We start from the raw sequence: 14,414 nt of genomic DNA, 5'->3' as shown, positions 1-14,414 counted from the left end.
AAATGCGGACCTTATCATCACCACTGTCTGATTCCTATCAATACAAGTCATCAGAATCAGGTAATACACCAACTTATATTCTTGTCTTCATGAAAGAAAGGAATCTATATGTGTTAAACATGCTTGTATTATCTTTAAACATCTTTAACTTATTAACAATATTAACTATATGTGTTAAACATGCTTGTATTATCTTTAAACACCTTTAACTTATTAACAATATTAACTATATGTGTTAAACATGCTTGTATTATCTTTAAACATCTTTAACTTGTTAACAATATTAACTATATGTATTAAACATTCTTGTATTATCATTAAACACCTTTAATTTTTTAACAATAGTAACTATGTGTTAAACATGCTTGTATTATCTTTAAACACCTTTAACTTGTTAACAATATTAACTATATGTATTTAACATGCTTGTATTATCATTAAACACCTTTAATTTTTTAACAATATTAACTATATGAGTTAAATATGCTTTCATTATCTTTAAACACCCTTTACTTGTTAACAATATTAACTATATGTATTAAACATGCTTGTATTATCATTAAACACCTTTAATTTATTAACAATATTAACTATATGTGTTAAACATGCTTGCATTATCATTAAACACCTCTAACTTGTTAACAAAAACATATATTTCATAAATAAGTAAATATAAATGATATATATGAATGAGGTAGATCCCCACGACTTGATCAATTGAAAAGTAGCTCGCCTGCAGAAAAAGTGTGAGCACCCCTGATTTAGATAGATCAAAACCATAAGTGAGTCATGGAATCAAACCTGTTGGATTTGAACTTGTGATCCTGGCCAAATATTCCACAGACTGAGCCAATCATTGAGCAGGCTGCTCATTCTTCACATTCCACAGTCCCTCAAAGCACAACAGCCACAAGCAAGTCACGTGATGCGCTTTAATGATTGACACACATTCAACACGAGCTGAATACATTAATATGTACATAACACATGTTAGATAGTATTAACGTATAGTACAGTAGATGGGTATGCACCAGCAGATACTTCATAGTAACTGTAGATGAGCTACAGAGAACCGGAGTCTTTTAAAAAAAAATAAAAAATTCACAAGATTGTAAAACCCTGCGAACGCAAAAATATACTTCATAAGTGACTGTAGCTGAACTACAGAGGCCGGAGTCTGGGGAAAATAAAGTACATAACTATGGACAGAAAGAGACACTTTGTCGCGAGCATAAGGAGATGAGAGGGTCTTTGTGGTCTGAAGTCCACAATGCCTGCAGAATGAGCGGCAAAGTATTCCCTCTGCAGTCAGAAAGTAAAAAGCTGTTCCAGAATGTGCGGTTAGTGTTTATGGAGTAAAAATAACCTCCAGCAGAGGACAACTTCTTCATATTACATACAGGCGCATCGTAGTACATCACAATATCCTTGATACGAGTGATTTCATTCCAAGACTCCGCAATAAGGAAGGCTTTGCAATGCCAATTTTAATGAGATACCGAATTATTTTTTCATTGTTTTGATATAATATAAAGCATATTATATCAAAATAGTTGAGAAATACCTTCTTGAAATATTTCACTCCATGTGCAATGCATGTACGACGTCCTCCGTGGTGGACATTTGTGGACATGCACATTAGGGTTTAGACTTAGACTTAGACAAACTTTAATGATCCACAAGGGAAATTGTTTACTTGTTTAATTTACTATTACTTTTTTCCAAAATGTGTACGTCTGACAAAAGACCACAAACTGCAAATTTGTGCTTTAAAGTTTTTCAAATTTGACAAGATATTGTGATTTCATAAGGTGCACCTGTACATTTGTTCCTTGAACAGTTGAAACTATTTATCTCGCAACTTTTGAGAAGTAATTTGCTCTTCAGACAAGAACCCTGATCTTTGCTCGCTCAAACAAAGGTTTCCTTTGCAAACAAGATGGCATTTGTCGTCAAAACAGCCTTGCCAGGAGTATCCAGGCAACAAGAACTGGCTGTGCAGGTCTGTCCTCTCGTCTAGGTAGGTTTAATTAGACACGCCTAGCTCTCAGTCAAGCATGGAAACCTTCCATCAAGTCCACTCACGAGTCTTTCAGCAACCCAAGTTTCCTCAGAGCCTGGTTGCGAGATTCGTCTGCAGCCCCACGGCCAGAAAACTGAACAGTGATACCTTGAGGTCGAAACGCAACGTTGGGTGTTTTCCTGTAATCGGAGGGCGACAAGGCTCTGTTTGGGGTTGCAGCGCCCACATGGTGATACGACTTAAGAGGATTTCTTGGTGCCGGGGCTGGAGGTGGGCCTTTGAAAGACCTCGTAGGGCCGTCCAAGGATCGCTGTGAAGGGTTGATAGTCTGACTCTTGCCTCCGAAACTGTTGAGTTGAGCTGGAGGTAGGTCTTTGACAGACATCGTTGGGCCATCAAAAGACCACTGTGAGTCTCTTGAAGAGTTATTGGTCGGACTATTGCCTCCAAAACTGTTGAGTTTAGCTGGAGGTGGGTCTTTGAAAGACCTTGTAGGGCCGTCTAAGGATCGTTGTGAAGGGTTGATGGTCTGAATCTTGCCTCCAAAACTGTTGAGTTGAGGTGGAGGTAGGTCTTTGACAGACATCGCTGGGCCATCAAAAGACCACTGTGAGTCTCTTGAAGAGTTATTGGTCGGACTATTGCCTCCAAAACTGTTGTGTTTAGCTGGAGGTGGGTCTTTGAAAGACCTCGTAGGGCAGTCTAAGGATCGTTGTGAAGGGTTGATGGTCTGACTCTTGCCTCCAAAACTGTTGAGTTGAGGTGGAGGTAGGTCTTTGACAGACATCGCTGGGCCATCAAAAGACCACTGTGAGTCTCTTGAAGAGTTATTGGTCGGACTATTGCCTCCAAAACTGTTGTGTTTAGCTGGAGGTGGGTCTTTGAAAGACATCATCGGGCCATCCAGAGACCGCTGTGAGGCTCTTAAAGAGTTGTTGGTCAGACTATTGTCTCCAGAACTGTTGAGTGAAGCTTGAGATGGGTCTTTGAAAGACCTCGTAGGGCCGTCCAAGGATCGCTGTGAAGGGTTGATGGTCTGACTCTTTCCTCCAAAACTGTTGAGTTGAGGTGGAGGTAGGTCTTTGACAGACATCGCCGGGTCATCCAAGGAACACTGTGAGGCTCTTGAAGAATTATTGGTCGAACTATTGCCTCCATAACTGTTGAGTGGAACTTGAGGTAGGTCTTTGAAAGACCTCTTTGGGCCGTTCTTAGACCGCTGTGGGGCTCTTGGAGAGTTGATGGTTGGACTGTTGCCTTCGTAACTGTTGAGCACATTAGGATTGGGGCTGAGGAAGGGGCGATTGACATCGATGACAATGTCAGGAAGGTCGCTCCTGGTCATGGCCCCCGGAGCAGGAGACAGGACTTTGGACTTACCTCCATAGCTGTTGAACTCGCTGGAGTTGACCAGCGCGGTGGGCAAGATTTTGGCTTCTTGGCTTACTAAAGGACTCACATTGTCGTTCTTTGGGTGAACTGCAGTGACCACGATGGATTTGCCTCCAAAATTGTTCAATTGCACCTCTGCTGGAGGAAGTTCAGGTTCATCCTTTTCCAAAGTCAGTGGAGGCTTACTGGGAACGCTCCTGGGAAGCTCAAATGGAAGCTTCACTGCTTCTCTGCTGACGTAAGTTGGGATTGGTGGTATTGTGGTCTTGGACTCTGGCACAGACGGGCTGCTCTCTTTCAGGAGAACACTGGGTTGCATAGAACTGACAATGGTACTTAGTGATGTCGTGGTCTTGGACTTTGGCTCAAGGGGACTGCTCTCTTTCGGGAGAACGCTGGGTTGTGCAGAAAAGACACTGGTACTTGGTGGTGTTGTGGTCTTGAAATCTGTCACACGGGGGCTGCTTTCTTTCGGGAGAACACTTGGTTGCACAGAATTTAAAATGCTACTGGTCTCTGCCCTCGCAAAAGGATTCTGTGTGGTACTGCTGGGAGAATCGAGCACTGACATTCCACCTGACACGGCTCGGTTCCTGGCCAGGCCCAGTTTAGACAGTGCTTCCAGCCTGGACTTATCTGGTGTGGGGTCTTTGAAGGAAATGCTGCGGGCAGGCAAGTTGTAAGCCATCTGCTCTAGTTTGGGCTTAGAATCTTCCTGCGCCGGTGCTCCTGGCAGATTTGCCAACACCTGCGCTCGCCTATCGTGAAGGTTCACATTGGCGATGGACTGATTCTGGAGGGTTTTGCCAAGAATCATACTAATGTTAGCAGGGTATCTATTTGGCTTGGCGGAGGTAGGAGGACCCATCTTTGTGAGGGAGTCTGGTGATCTTTCACCCTCCTGGCTGCGGTGGATGTGGAATGAAGAGGAATGGTCTGTGTCTCCTGCCTGGTTCTCAGCTATCTTCTTGGCTATGATGACAGGGGTGGGGATACAACCTGCTGGGTGGTACAAGGGGCTGTGTGCTGGCTCATAGCTCCCACTCGGTGTGCCAAAGGGGTCCAGTGGATCATGTCTTGGTTTTATCTCAAAGTGGCTTTCTGGGTTCACCACCATTGTCTGGAAATCTGTGAAAAACAAAATTTAACAATGAACATTTTATAAAGATGTTAAAGGGTCATATTGTGATTTTCTACACTTAAAACACTTCTTTGTGGTCTACATAACATTTAATGGTGGTTATTTGGTCAAAATTGTGCATAGATTGTTTTACAGACGGTTTTCATGCCGCTTTGACCGTCTCTTCAGGATGCACCGTCCTATTAACGTCGCTCCACTACGACAGCGTCTTCTACCCGCCATTTTTGTTGTACTTTTTCACGTTTCCACGGTGAGTCCACAGATAATTCAAACTACTACTTTGGAGTAGAAATTACAACAGCGGAGCATGCATGTGCATGTACGAGCCGGTCTGCCCCACAACAGGAGGAAAGAAAAAAAAGAAGAAGCTGATTGATTGACCACAGCGCGGACTACAATGGCGGACTTGTGCAAAGCATTTCGGGGAAAATTATACCATACATGGATAATCTGAAAACGTCACAGGACTGAGCAAATTCTAAACGTCTCGTTTGGAGGAAGTATGAAAGAAGGTAAGATGGGTTTGATTTCAAATCTTCGGGACTTACTCAGATTCCAAATACACAACAGCAAGTACCAATGGGTAAGGAAAGTTTGTTTTGCATAATAGGGCCCCTTTAAGACTTTGATTGTACACAAGTACTACATGAAATACCTGGGCTGGAAGGGGTGAAGACTGGTACTTTGGTGTGCATCTGGTGCGGGTCTGGGCGGACCAGATCTATAATGTCCAGGTCGTTGGCACTGAGACGCTGTGTTCCCGCAGTGAAGAAGTCCGCTGGTACCTCCAGTCCATCCATCTCATCCACAAGAAAGCTGCGGCGTGTTAGCGACCTGTTCAATCCTGGTCTCAGCTCTTCCTCCTCCAGACTGTTCTCCAACGAGTCTATGGTCTCCTCGAAGAACTGGAGGCACTCCTGCTCCTCCTGACTCAGGAAGCGCAGCGTGTCCTCCTCCTGTCCAGGTGAACAAGAAAGGACTTGAGTTCCACAATCAAGCACCGCTTTGGATCCTGTCAGCAAGATGTGTGGCCGGAGCAAAAGTGAGCACGGTTGAACCAGTTAAGCAGTGTTGTGTTGCTAATGGATGTCCTCCCTTAGGTGTGTTGTGGTCGTCACGCAGGTGTGGTCGCTGCTGACTGCGTGCATTTTGTGTTTGGATGTTCAACACAAGAACTCTTGAGATCAGCACACACTTGATTGACATTCAACAATATTGCTGTCTGTAGAGAAACTAAAAAAAAACCGGCATCTTAAAGAGTGCCACAGTGTCATCGGTACTCACGCCAGGCCTGGTGCGCCGTTCCGGTGCACCGTTGAATTTGGAGCGGCGCTGAGCGTCGGCCAGCTTGATGTCCATGATCATAGCGGACGGGGTCAGCCGGGGTTTGGACATCTTCGGTGTGGCACTAAGACAGAACCCGGATCATATGGAAGAATCTGGCGCTCATCTCTTCACCTCGATCTGGAAACGGGACGGATAAAGGTTGTCAAGCAGCAGTCACGTGGAACAACTATGAGGGTTTTTGCAGGTGGATCTTATCGTCAACGTTGCTCCTGACTCAACTAGACAGCAGTGATTTATGCAACAAGTATGACTTGGCACCTGGCGGACCAGTTAGTCTGGAACAAGGGGAGCTGCAGAACCGGCTCTTGAGCCTGAAACGACAGCGTACATTCCTGTCCAGGGTAGCTGCAGCTGACTGAGCGCCAGGAGAACCAGCCTTGACTTGATGACATGATCGTTTTGTCTTTTGGGTCTTCTAGTCTTTATACAGGTAAAAGCCAGTAAATTAGAATATTTTGAAAAACTTGATTTATTTCAGTAATTGCATTCAAAAGGTGTAACTTGTACATTATATTTATTCATTGCACACAGACTGATGCATTCAAATGTTTATTTCATTTAATTTTGATGATTTGAAGTGGCAACAAATGAAAATCCAAAATTCCGTGTGTCACAAAATTAGAATATTACTTAAGGCTAATACAAAAAAGGGATTTTTAGAAATGTTGGCCAACTGAAAAGTATGAAAATGAAAAATATGAGCATGTACAATACTCAATACTTGGTTGGAGCTCCTTTTGCCTCAATTACTGCGTTAATGCGGCGTGGCATGGAGTCGATGAGTTTCTGGCACTGCTCAGGTGTTATGAGAGCCCAGGTTGCTCTGATAGTGGCCTTCAACTCTTCTGCGTTTTTGGGTCTGGCATTCTGCATCTTCCTTTTCACAATACCCCACAGATTTTCTATGGGGCTAAGGTCGGGGGAGTTGGCGGGCCAATTTAGAACAGAAATACCATGGTCCGTAAACCAGGCACGGGTAGATTTTGCGCTGTGTGCAGGCGCCAAGTCCTGTTGGAACTTGAAATCTCCATCTCCATAGAGCAGGTCAGCAGCAGGAAGCATGAAGTGCTCTAAAACTTGCTGGTAGACGGCTGCGTTGACCCTGGATCTCAGGAAACAGAGTGGACCGACACCAGCAGATGACATGGCACCCCAAACCATCACTGATGGTGGAAACTTTACACTAGACTTCAGGCAACGTGGATCCTGTGCCTCTCCTGTCTTCCTCCAGACTCTGGGACCTCGATTTCCAAAGGAAATGCAAAATTTGCATGGTTGGGTGATGGTTTGGGGTGCCATGTCATCTGCTGGTGTCGGTCCACTCTGTTTCCTGAGATTTAGGGTCAACGCAGCCGTCTACCAGCAAGTTTTAGAGCACTTCATGCTTCCTGCTGCTGACCTGCTCTATGGAGATGGAGATTTCAAGTTCCAACAGGACTTGGCGCCTGCACACAGCGCAAAATCTACCCGTGCCTGGTTTACGGACCATGGTATTTCTGTTCTAAATTGGCCCGCCAACTCCCCTGACCTTAGCCTCATAGAAAATCTGTGGGGTATTGTGAAAAGGAAGATGCAGAATGCCAGACCCAAAAACGCAGAAGAGTTGAAGGCCACTATCAGAGCAACCTGGGCTCTCATAACACCTGAGCAGTGCCAGAAACTCATGGACTCCATGCCACGCCGCATTAACGCAGTAATTGAGGCAAAAGGAGCTCCAACCAAGTATTGAGTATTGTACATGCTCATATTTTTCATTTTCATACTTTTCAGTTGGCCAACATTTCTAAAAATCCCTTTTTTGTATTAGCCTTAAGTAATATTCTAATTTTGTGACACACGGAATTTTGGATTTTCATTTGTTGCCACTTCAAATCATCAAAATTAAATGAAATAAACATTTGAATGCATCAGTCTGTGTGCAATGAATAAATATAATGTACAAGTTACACCTTTTGAATGCAATTACTGAAATAAATCAAGTTTTTCAAAATATTCTAATTTACTGGCTTTTACCTGTACCTGCATAATTGCAAAACTGCCAGTGTGACCCAGTTCTCTTGTGCAAATATGATGATGGCTCACACTTCTTATCGTCACAACAGCAGTAACAGAAGACTTGTTCTCTCTCAATCCAGGACACAACATGTTATCATCCTGCCATTGCCAAATAATCAAAGGCATAGTGGGTCATGTTAATGTCAAATAAGTTCTTCAATTCTGAAATGATGAACTTGCAGTGTAAATAAAAGTAATAGAAGAAAGACTTCATTGGATACAAATTAAATCAGACTTACTTTCAAGTATGGAAGCTCCATCCTCAGAAAGGTCTTACCTTAGAGGAATACTACATGAATCTTTTTTTCTACTCAAGTACACTTTGTGTTCAAGTCTACCGACTCCGCCTTGCTTGGTGACGTCAGCAAGCCCCGCCCACCAACATGGAGCGCGGACTTGTGGTTTAGGAAGCATTCAGGGTTCCTTGTTCCACTTTGGTGTCGGAACACACACACACACACACACACAGAAACACAGTTTCCGCCGCTTACTTTCGTTGTATTCCAGATGAAACAAACAGAGGACATGTTAGACAATTTACGTGCTTAAGAATAAGCTTATGAGTTTGCTACTTTGGCGTCTTGCGACACCGTGTGGATCACATGGGTATTTCACTGATAGGAAAAGTAATAGTTGTATAATGTTTCTAAGATTTAGTGGTTTCCCAGCAGTCCTTGAACGCACCCTCCTGAGCTCCAGGAGTGGGCAATATTGCAAATTTAGGTATCGGTCCAATACTGCCTAAACTGAAAATGATACCGAAATTTTCGCCTCCAAAAATATCTTATTAGATTTTTTTTTTTTTACCAAACAAACACAAATACCGACATTTTTAATTTTAATTAAATGATTTGATGATTTTGCCTTTCAGTTTTGGATCATGATTAGAATAAAAAAATAAAACACTATAGACAAAAGTTTTAGACAAACAAAGACACACTTTTTAAAAAGAAAAACAAGTATTTAATTTAACAACATGCAAACATAATAAGTATAATATAATTATTCTTGCTTATTACTTAATTGTTTAAGCAAAATGATTGCTCAAAAATAATAGTGAATCAATGTTCTTATGAATTATTGACCCATTCGAGGCCTCAATTACTTCACATCAAATATTCCACTTTGAAATATAAAATATAACATTTTGTGTGTTTGCCATATAAAAAAAACGTTTTCTTTGGGGGAAAAGGGCATAAAACAATACATTTTTAACACTCTGAGTGGGGCCCTTTTAGATCCCCAAGAATTTTATTGGGATTTTTTTTTTTTTTTTTTTACGAACTGCCATTGCTCAAAAAATAATTATGATTTAAAATCAATGTTTTTATGAATTATATTTAAGGCTTTAATTACTTCACATCAAACATTTTATATGCATTGACATTTTGGGGTGCGGGGGGAGCTATTACATTTTTTTTATTTTCATTAAAAGACAGGGTTTCTTTGACAAAATAATATATATGTGTATATATATATATATATATATATATATATATATATATATATATATATATATATACATACACACATATGTGTGTATATATATATATATATATATATATATATATATATATATTTATGTGTGTGTATAAATATATACACATATGTGTGTATATATTTATATATATGTGTATATATATATATACATATGTGTATATATATATATATATATAAACATTTATTTCAGATATATACATACATATATATCCATACATATGTATATATATATATATACTGTACATATACACATATATCCATATATACACACACACACACACACACACACACACACACACACACACACACACACACACACATATACATATATACAGGTAAAAGCCAGTAAATTAGAATATTTTGAAAAACTTGATTTATTTCAGTAATTGCATTCAAAAGGTGTAACTTGTACATTATATTTATTCATTGCACACAGACTGATGCATTCAAATGTTTATTTCATTTAATTTTGATGATTTGAAGTGGCAACAAATGAAAATCCAAAATTCCGTGTGTCACAAAATTAGAATATTACTTAAGGCTAATACAAAAAAGGGATTTTTAGAAATGTTGGCCAACTGAAAAGTATGAAATGAAAAATATGAGCATGTACAATACTCAATACTTGGTTGGAGCTCCTTTTGCCTCAATTACTGCGTTAATGCGGCGTGGCATGGAGTCGATGAGTTTCTGGCACTGCTCAGGTGTTATGAGAGCCCAGGTTGCTCTGATAGTGGCCTTCAACTCTTCTGCGTTTTTGGGTCTGGCATTCTGCATCTTCCTTTTCACAACACCCCACAGATTTTCTATGGGGCTAAGGTCAGGGGAGTTGGCGGGCCAATTTAGAACAGAAATACCATGGTCCGTAAACCAGGCACGGGTAGATTTTGAGCTGTGTGCAGGCGCCAAGTCCTGTTGGAACTTGAAATCTCCATCTCCATAGAGCAGGTCAGCAGCAGGAAGCATGAAGTGCTCTAAAACTTGCTGGTAGACGGCTGCGTTGACCCTGGATCTCAGGAAACAGAGTGGACCGACACCAGCAGATGACATGGCACCACAAACCATCACCCAACCATGCAAATTTTGCATTTCCTTTGGAAATCGAGGTCCCAGAGTCTGGAGGAAGACAGGAGAGGCACAGGATCCACGTTGCCTGAAGTCTAGTGTAAAGTTTCCACCATCAGTGATGGTTTGGGGTGCCATGTCATCTGCTGGTGTCGGTCCACTCTGTTTCCTGAGATCCAGGGTCAACGCAGCCATCTACCAGCAAGTTTTAGAGCACTTCATGCTTCCTGCTGCTGACCTGCTCTATGGAGATGGAGATTTCAAGTTCCAACAGGACTTGGCGCCTGCACACAGCGCAAAATCTACCCGTGCCTGGTTTACGGACCATGGTATTTCTGTTCTAAATTGGCCCGCCAACTCCCCTGACCTTAGCCCCATAGAAAATCTGTGGGGTATTGTGAAAAGGAAGATGCAGAATGCCAGACCCAAAAACGCAGAAGAGTTGAAGGCCACTATCAGAGCAACCTGGGCTCTCATAACACCTGAGCAGTGCCAGAAACTCATCGACTCCATGCCACGCCGCATTAACGCAGTAATTGAGGCAAAAGGAGCTCCAACCAAGTATTGAGTATTGTACATGCTCATATTTTTCATTTTCATACTTTTCAGTTGGCCAACATTTCTAAAAATCCCTTTTTTGTATTAGCCTTAAGTAATATTCTAATTTTGTGACACACGGAATTTTGGATTTTCATTTGTTGCCACTTCAAATCATCAAAATTAAACGAAATAAACATTTGAATGCATCAGTCTGTGTGCAATGAATAAATATAATGTACAAGTTACACCTTTTGAATGCAATTACTGAAATAAATCAAGTTTTTCAAAATATTCTAATTTACTGGCTTTTACCTGTACCTGCATAATTGCAAAACTGCCAGTGTGACCCAGTTCTCTTGTGCAAATATGATGATGGCTCACAACAGCAGTAACAGAAGACTTGTTCTCTCTCAATCCAGGACACAACATGTTATCATCCTGCCATTGCCAAATAATCAAAGGCATAGTGGGTCATGTTAATGTCAAATAAGTTCTTCAATTCTGAAATGATGAACTTGCAGTGTAAATAAAAGTAATAGAAGAAAGACTTCATTGGATAAAAATGAAATCAGACTTACTTTCAAGTATGGAAGCTCCATCCTCAGAAAGGTCTTACCTTAGAGGAATACTACATGAATCTTTTTTTCTACTCAAGTACACTTTGTGTTCAAGTCTACCGACTCCGCCTTGCTTGGTGACGTCAGCAAGCCCCGCCCACCAACATGGAGCGCGGACTTGTGGTTTAGGAAGTATCCAGGGTTCCTTGTTCCACTTTGGTGTCGGAACACACACACACACACACACACAGTTTCCGCTGCTTACTTTCGTTGTATTCCAGATGAAACAAACAGAGGACATGTTAGACAATTTACGTGCTTAAGAACAAGCTTATGAGTTTGCTACTTTGGCGTCTTGCGACACCGTGTGGATCACATGGGTATTTCACTGATAGGAAAAGTAATAGTTGTATAATGTATCACTCATTTGTTGTTCTTATTCAAATTCTGATCGTGTGCATGGATGCAAAGAGGCGTCTAAGATTTAGTGGTTTCCCAGCAGTCCTTGAACGCACCCTCCTGAGCTCCAGGAGTGGGCAATATTGCAAATGTAGGTATCGGTCCAATACTGCCTAAACTGAAAATGATACCGAAATTTTCGCCTCCAAAAATATCTTATTAGATTTTTATTTTTTTTACCAAACAAACACAAATACCGACATTTTTAATTTTAATTAAATTATTTGATGATTTTGCCTTTCAGTTTTGGATCATGATTAGAATAAAAAATAAAACACTATAGACAAAAGTTTTAGGCAAACAAAGACACACTTTTTAAAAAGAAAAACAAGTATTTAATTTAACAACATGCAAACATAATAAGTATAATATAATTATACTTTCTTATTACTTAATTGTTTAAGCAAAATGATTGCTCAAAAATAATAGTGAATCAATGTTCTTATGAATTATTGACCCATTCGAGGCCTCAATTACTTCACATCAAATATTCCACTTTGAAATATAAAATATAACATTTTGTGTGTTTGCCATATAGAAAAAAACGTTTTCTTTGGGGGAAAAGGGCATAAAACAATACATTTTTAACACTGAGTGGGGCCCTTTTAGATCCCCAAGAATTTTATTGGGATTTTTTTTTAAAATTTTTACGAACTGCCATTGCTCAAAAAATAATTATGATTTAAAATCAATGTTTTTATGAATTATATTTAAGGCTTCAATTACTTCACATCAAACATTTTATATGCATTGACATTTTGGGGGGGGGGGGGGGGCTATTACATTTTTTTAAATTATTTTTTTCATTAAAAGACAGGGTTTCTTTGACAAAAAAAAATATATGTGTGTGTGTATATATATATATATATATATATATATATATATATATATATATATATATATATATATATATATATATATATATATATATATATATATACATACACACATATGTGTGTATATATATATATATTTATGTGTGTGTATAAATATATACACATATGTGTGTATATATTTATATATATGTGTGTGTATATATGTATACATATGTGTATATATATATATATATAAACATTTATTTCAGATATATACATACATATATATCCATACATATGTGTATATATATATATATATATATATATATATATATATATATATATATATATATATATATATATACTGTACATATACACATATATCCATATATATACACATGTACACACACACACATATATACACACACACACATATATATACACACACACACACACACACACACACACACACACACACACACACACACACACACACACACACACACACACACACACATATATATATCGCGATTCCTATTCACCCTGATTCTGAATTGAGTCATAATTTTCTATATTTTTATAAGAATCAACATTTAAAAATATGTTTTAAGGCCATCTCCAAGCAACCATAAGTTTTTCTAACCTGTACCCTGTTTTGAAAAAGTTTCATTGTAACATTACGAAAATCGGTTCGATATTATCGGCCGATATTTATAAAATGTAATATCGGAAATTATCGGTATCGTTTTTTTGTTATCGGTATAGGTTTTTTTTATTTTTTAATCAACATAAAAAACACAAGATACATTTACAATTAGTGCACCAACCCAAAAAAACCTCCCTCTCATTCACACGTTGAAACTTTTATTAGTAGATTGCACAGTGAAGTACATATTGACCACTAAATAGTAACACCCGAATAAGTTTTTCAACTTGTTTAAGTCGAGGTCCACGTAAATCAATTCATGGTACAAATATATACTATCAGCATAATATAGTCATCACACAAGATAATCATCAGAGTATTTACATTGAATTATTTACATTATGTACAATATTTACAATCCGGGGGGTGGGATGAGGAGGGTTTAGTTGATATCAGCACTTCAGTCATCAGCAATTGCATCATCAGAGAAATGGGCATTGAAACCGTGTAGGTCTCTCTTGGTAGGATATGTACAGAGAGCAGAGAACATATATCGAGTTCAGAAAGCATAAGAACAAGTACATACATTAGAAATACATTTGATTATTTACATTTGGTTATTTACAATCCGGGGAGGTGGGATGTGGAAGGGGGAGGGTATGTTAGTCAAGGGTTGAGGTTGACTGGAGGCGTTGTTTCTTTCTGTTATTAATATTGTGGTTCCTACATTATATATCAATATATATCAATACAGTCTGCAAGGGATACAGTCCGTAAGCACACATGATTGGTCCACTAATAGTACTAACCTTTAACAGTTAATTTTACTCATTTTCATTCATTATAGTTCTGGGTGTCCGCCTTGAAATGACAC

General features: G+C 39.5%; 1 protein-coding gene across 2 annotated transcripts; it reads right to left on the bottom strand.

Annotated features, from left to right (window-relative positions):
- Positions 1-918: 918 nt before the first annotated feature.
- Positions 919-8,266, bottom strand: LOC133621517 (uncharacterized). Of its 2 annotated transcripts, XM_061983584.1 has the most exons (4): positions 8,198-8,266; positions 5,841-6,020; positions 5,212-5,512; positions 919-4,543 (listed from the first exon to the last, which is right to left on the bottom strand). In XM_061983584.1, exons 2-4 carry the CDS (start codon positions 5,949-5,951, stop codon positions 2,082-2,084), a joined length of 2,874 nt encoding a protein of 957 aa, XP_061839568.1. In that variant the 5' UTR covers positions 5,952-6,020; positions 8,198-8,266; the 3' UTR covers positions 919-2,081. The 2 variants fall into 2 exon arrangements, with proteins under 2 accessions (XP_061839568.1, XP_061839566.1); XM_061983582.1 differs by lacking the exon at positions 8,198-8,266 and having other exon boundaries at positions 5,841-6,118.
- Between the last annotated feature and the right edge of the window lie 6,148 nt (positions 8,267-14,414).

Source organism: Nerophis lumbriciformis, linkage group LG25 (assembly GCF_033978685.3).
Source record: "Nerophis lumbriciformis linkage group LG25, RoL_Nlum_v2.1, whole genome shotgun sequence".
Taxonomy (NCBI): domain Eukaryota; kingdom Metazoa; phylum Chordata; class Actinopteri; order Syngnathiformes; family Syngnathidae; genus Nerophis; species Nerophis lumbriciformis.
Note: the sequence above shows the minus strand (reverse complement) of the source record. Positions and strands in the feature narration are given on the sequence as shown.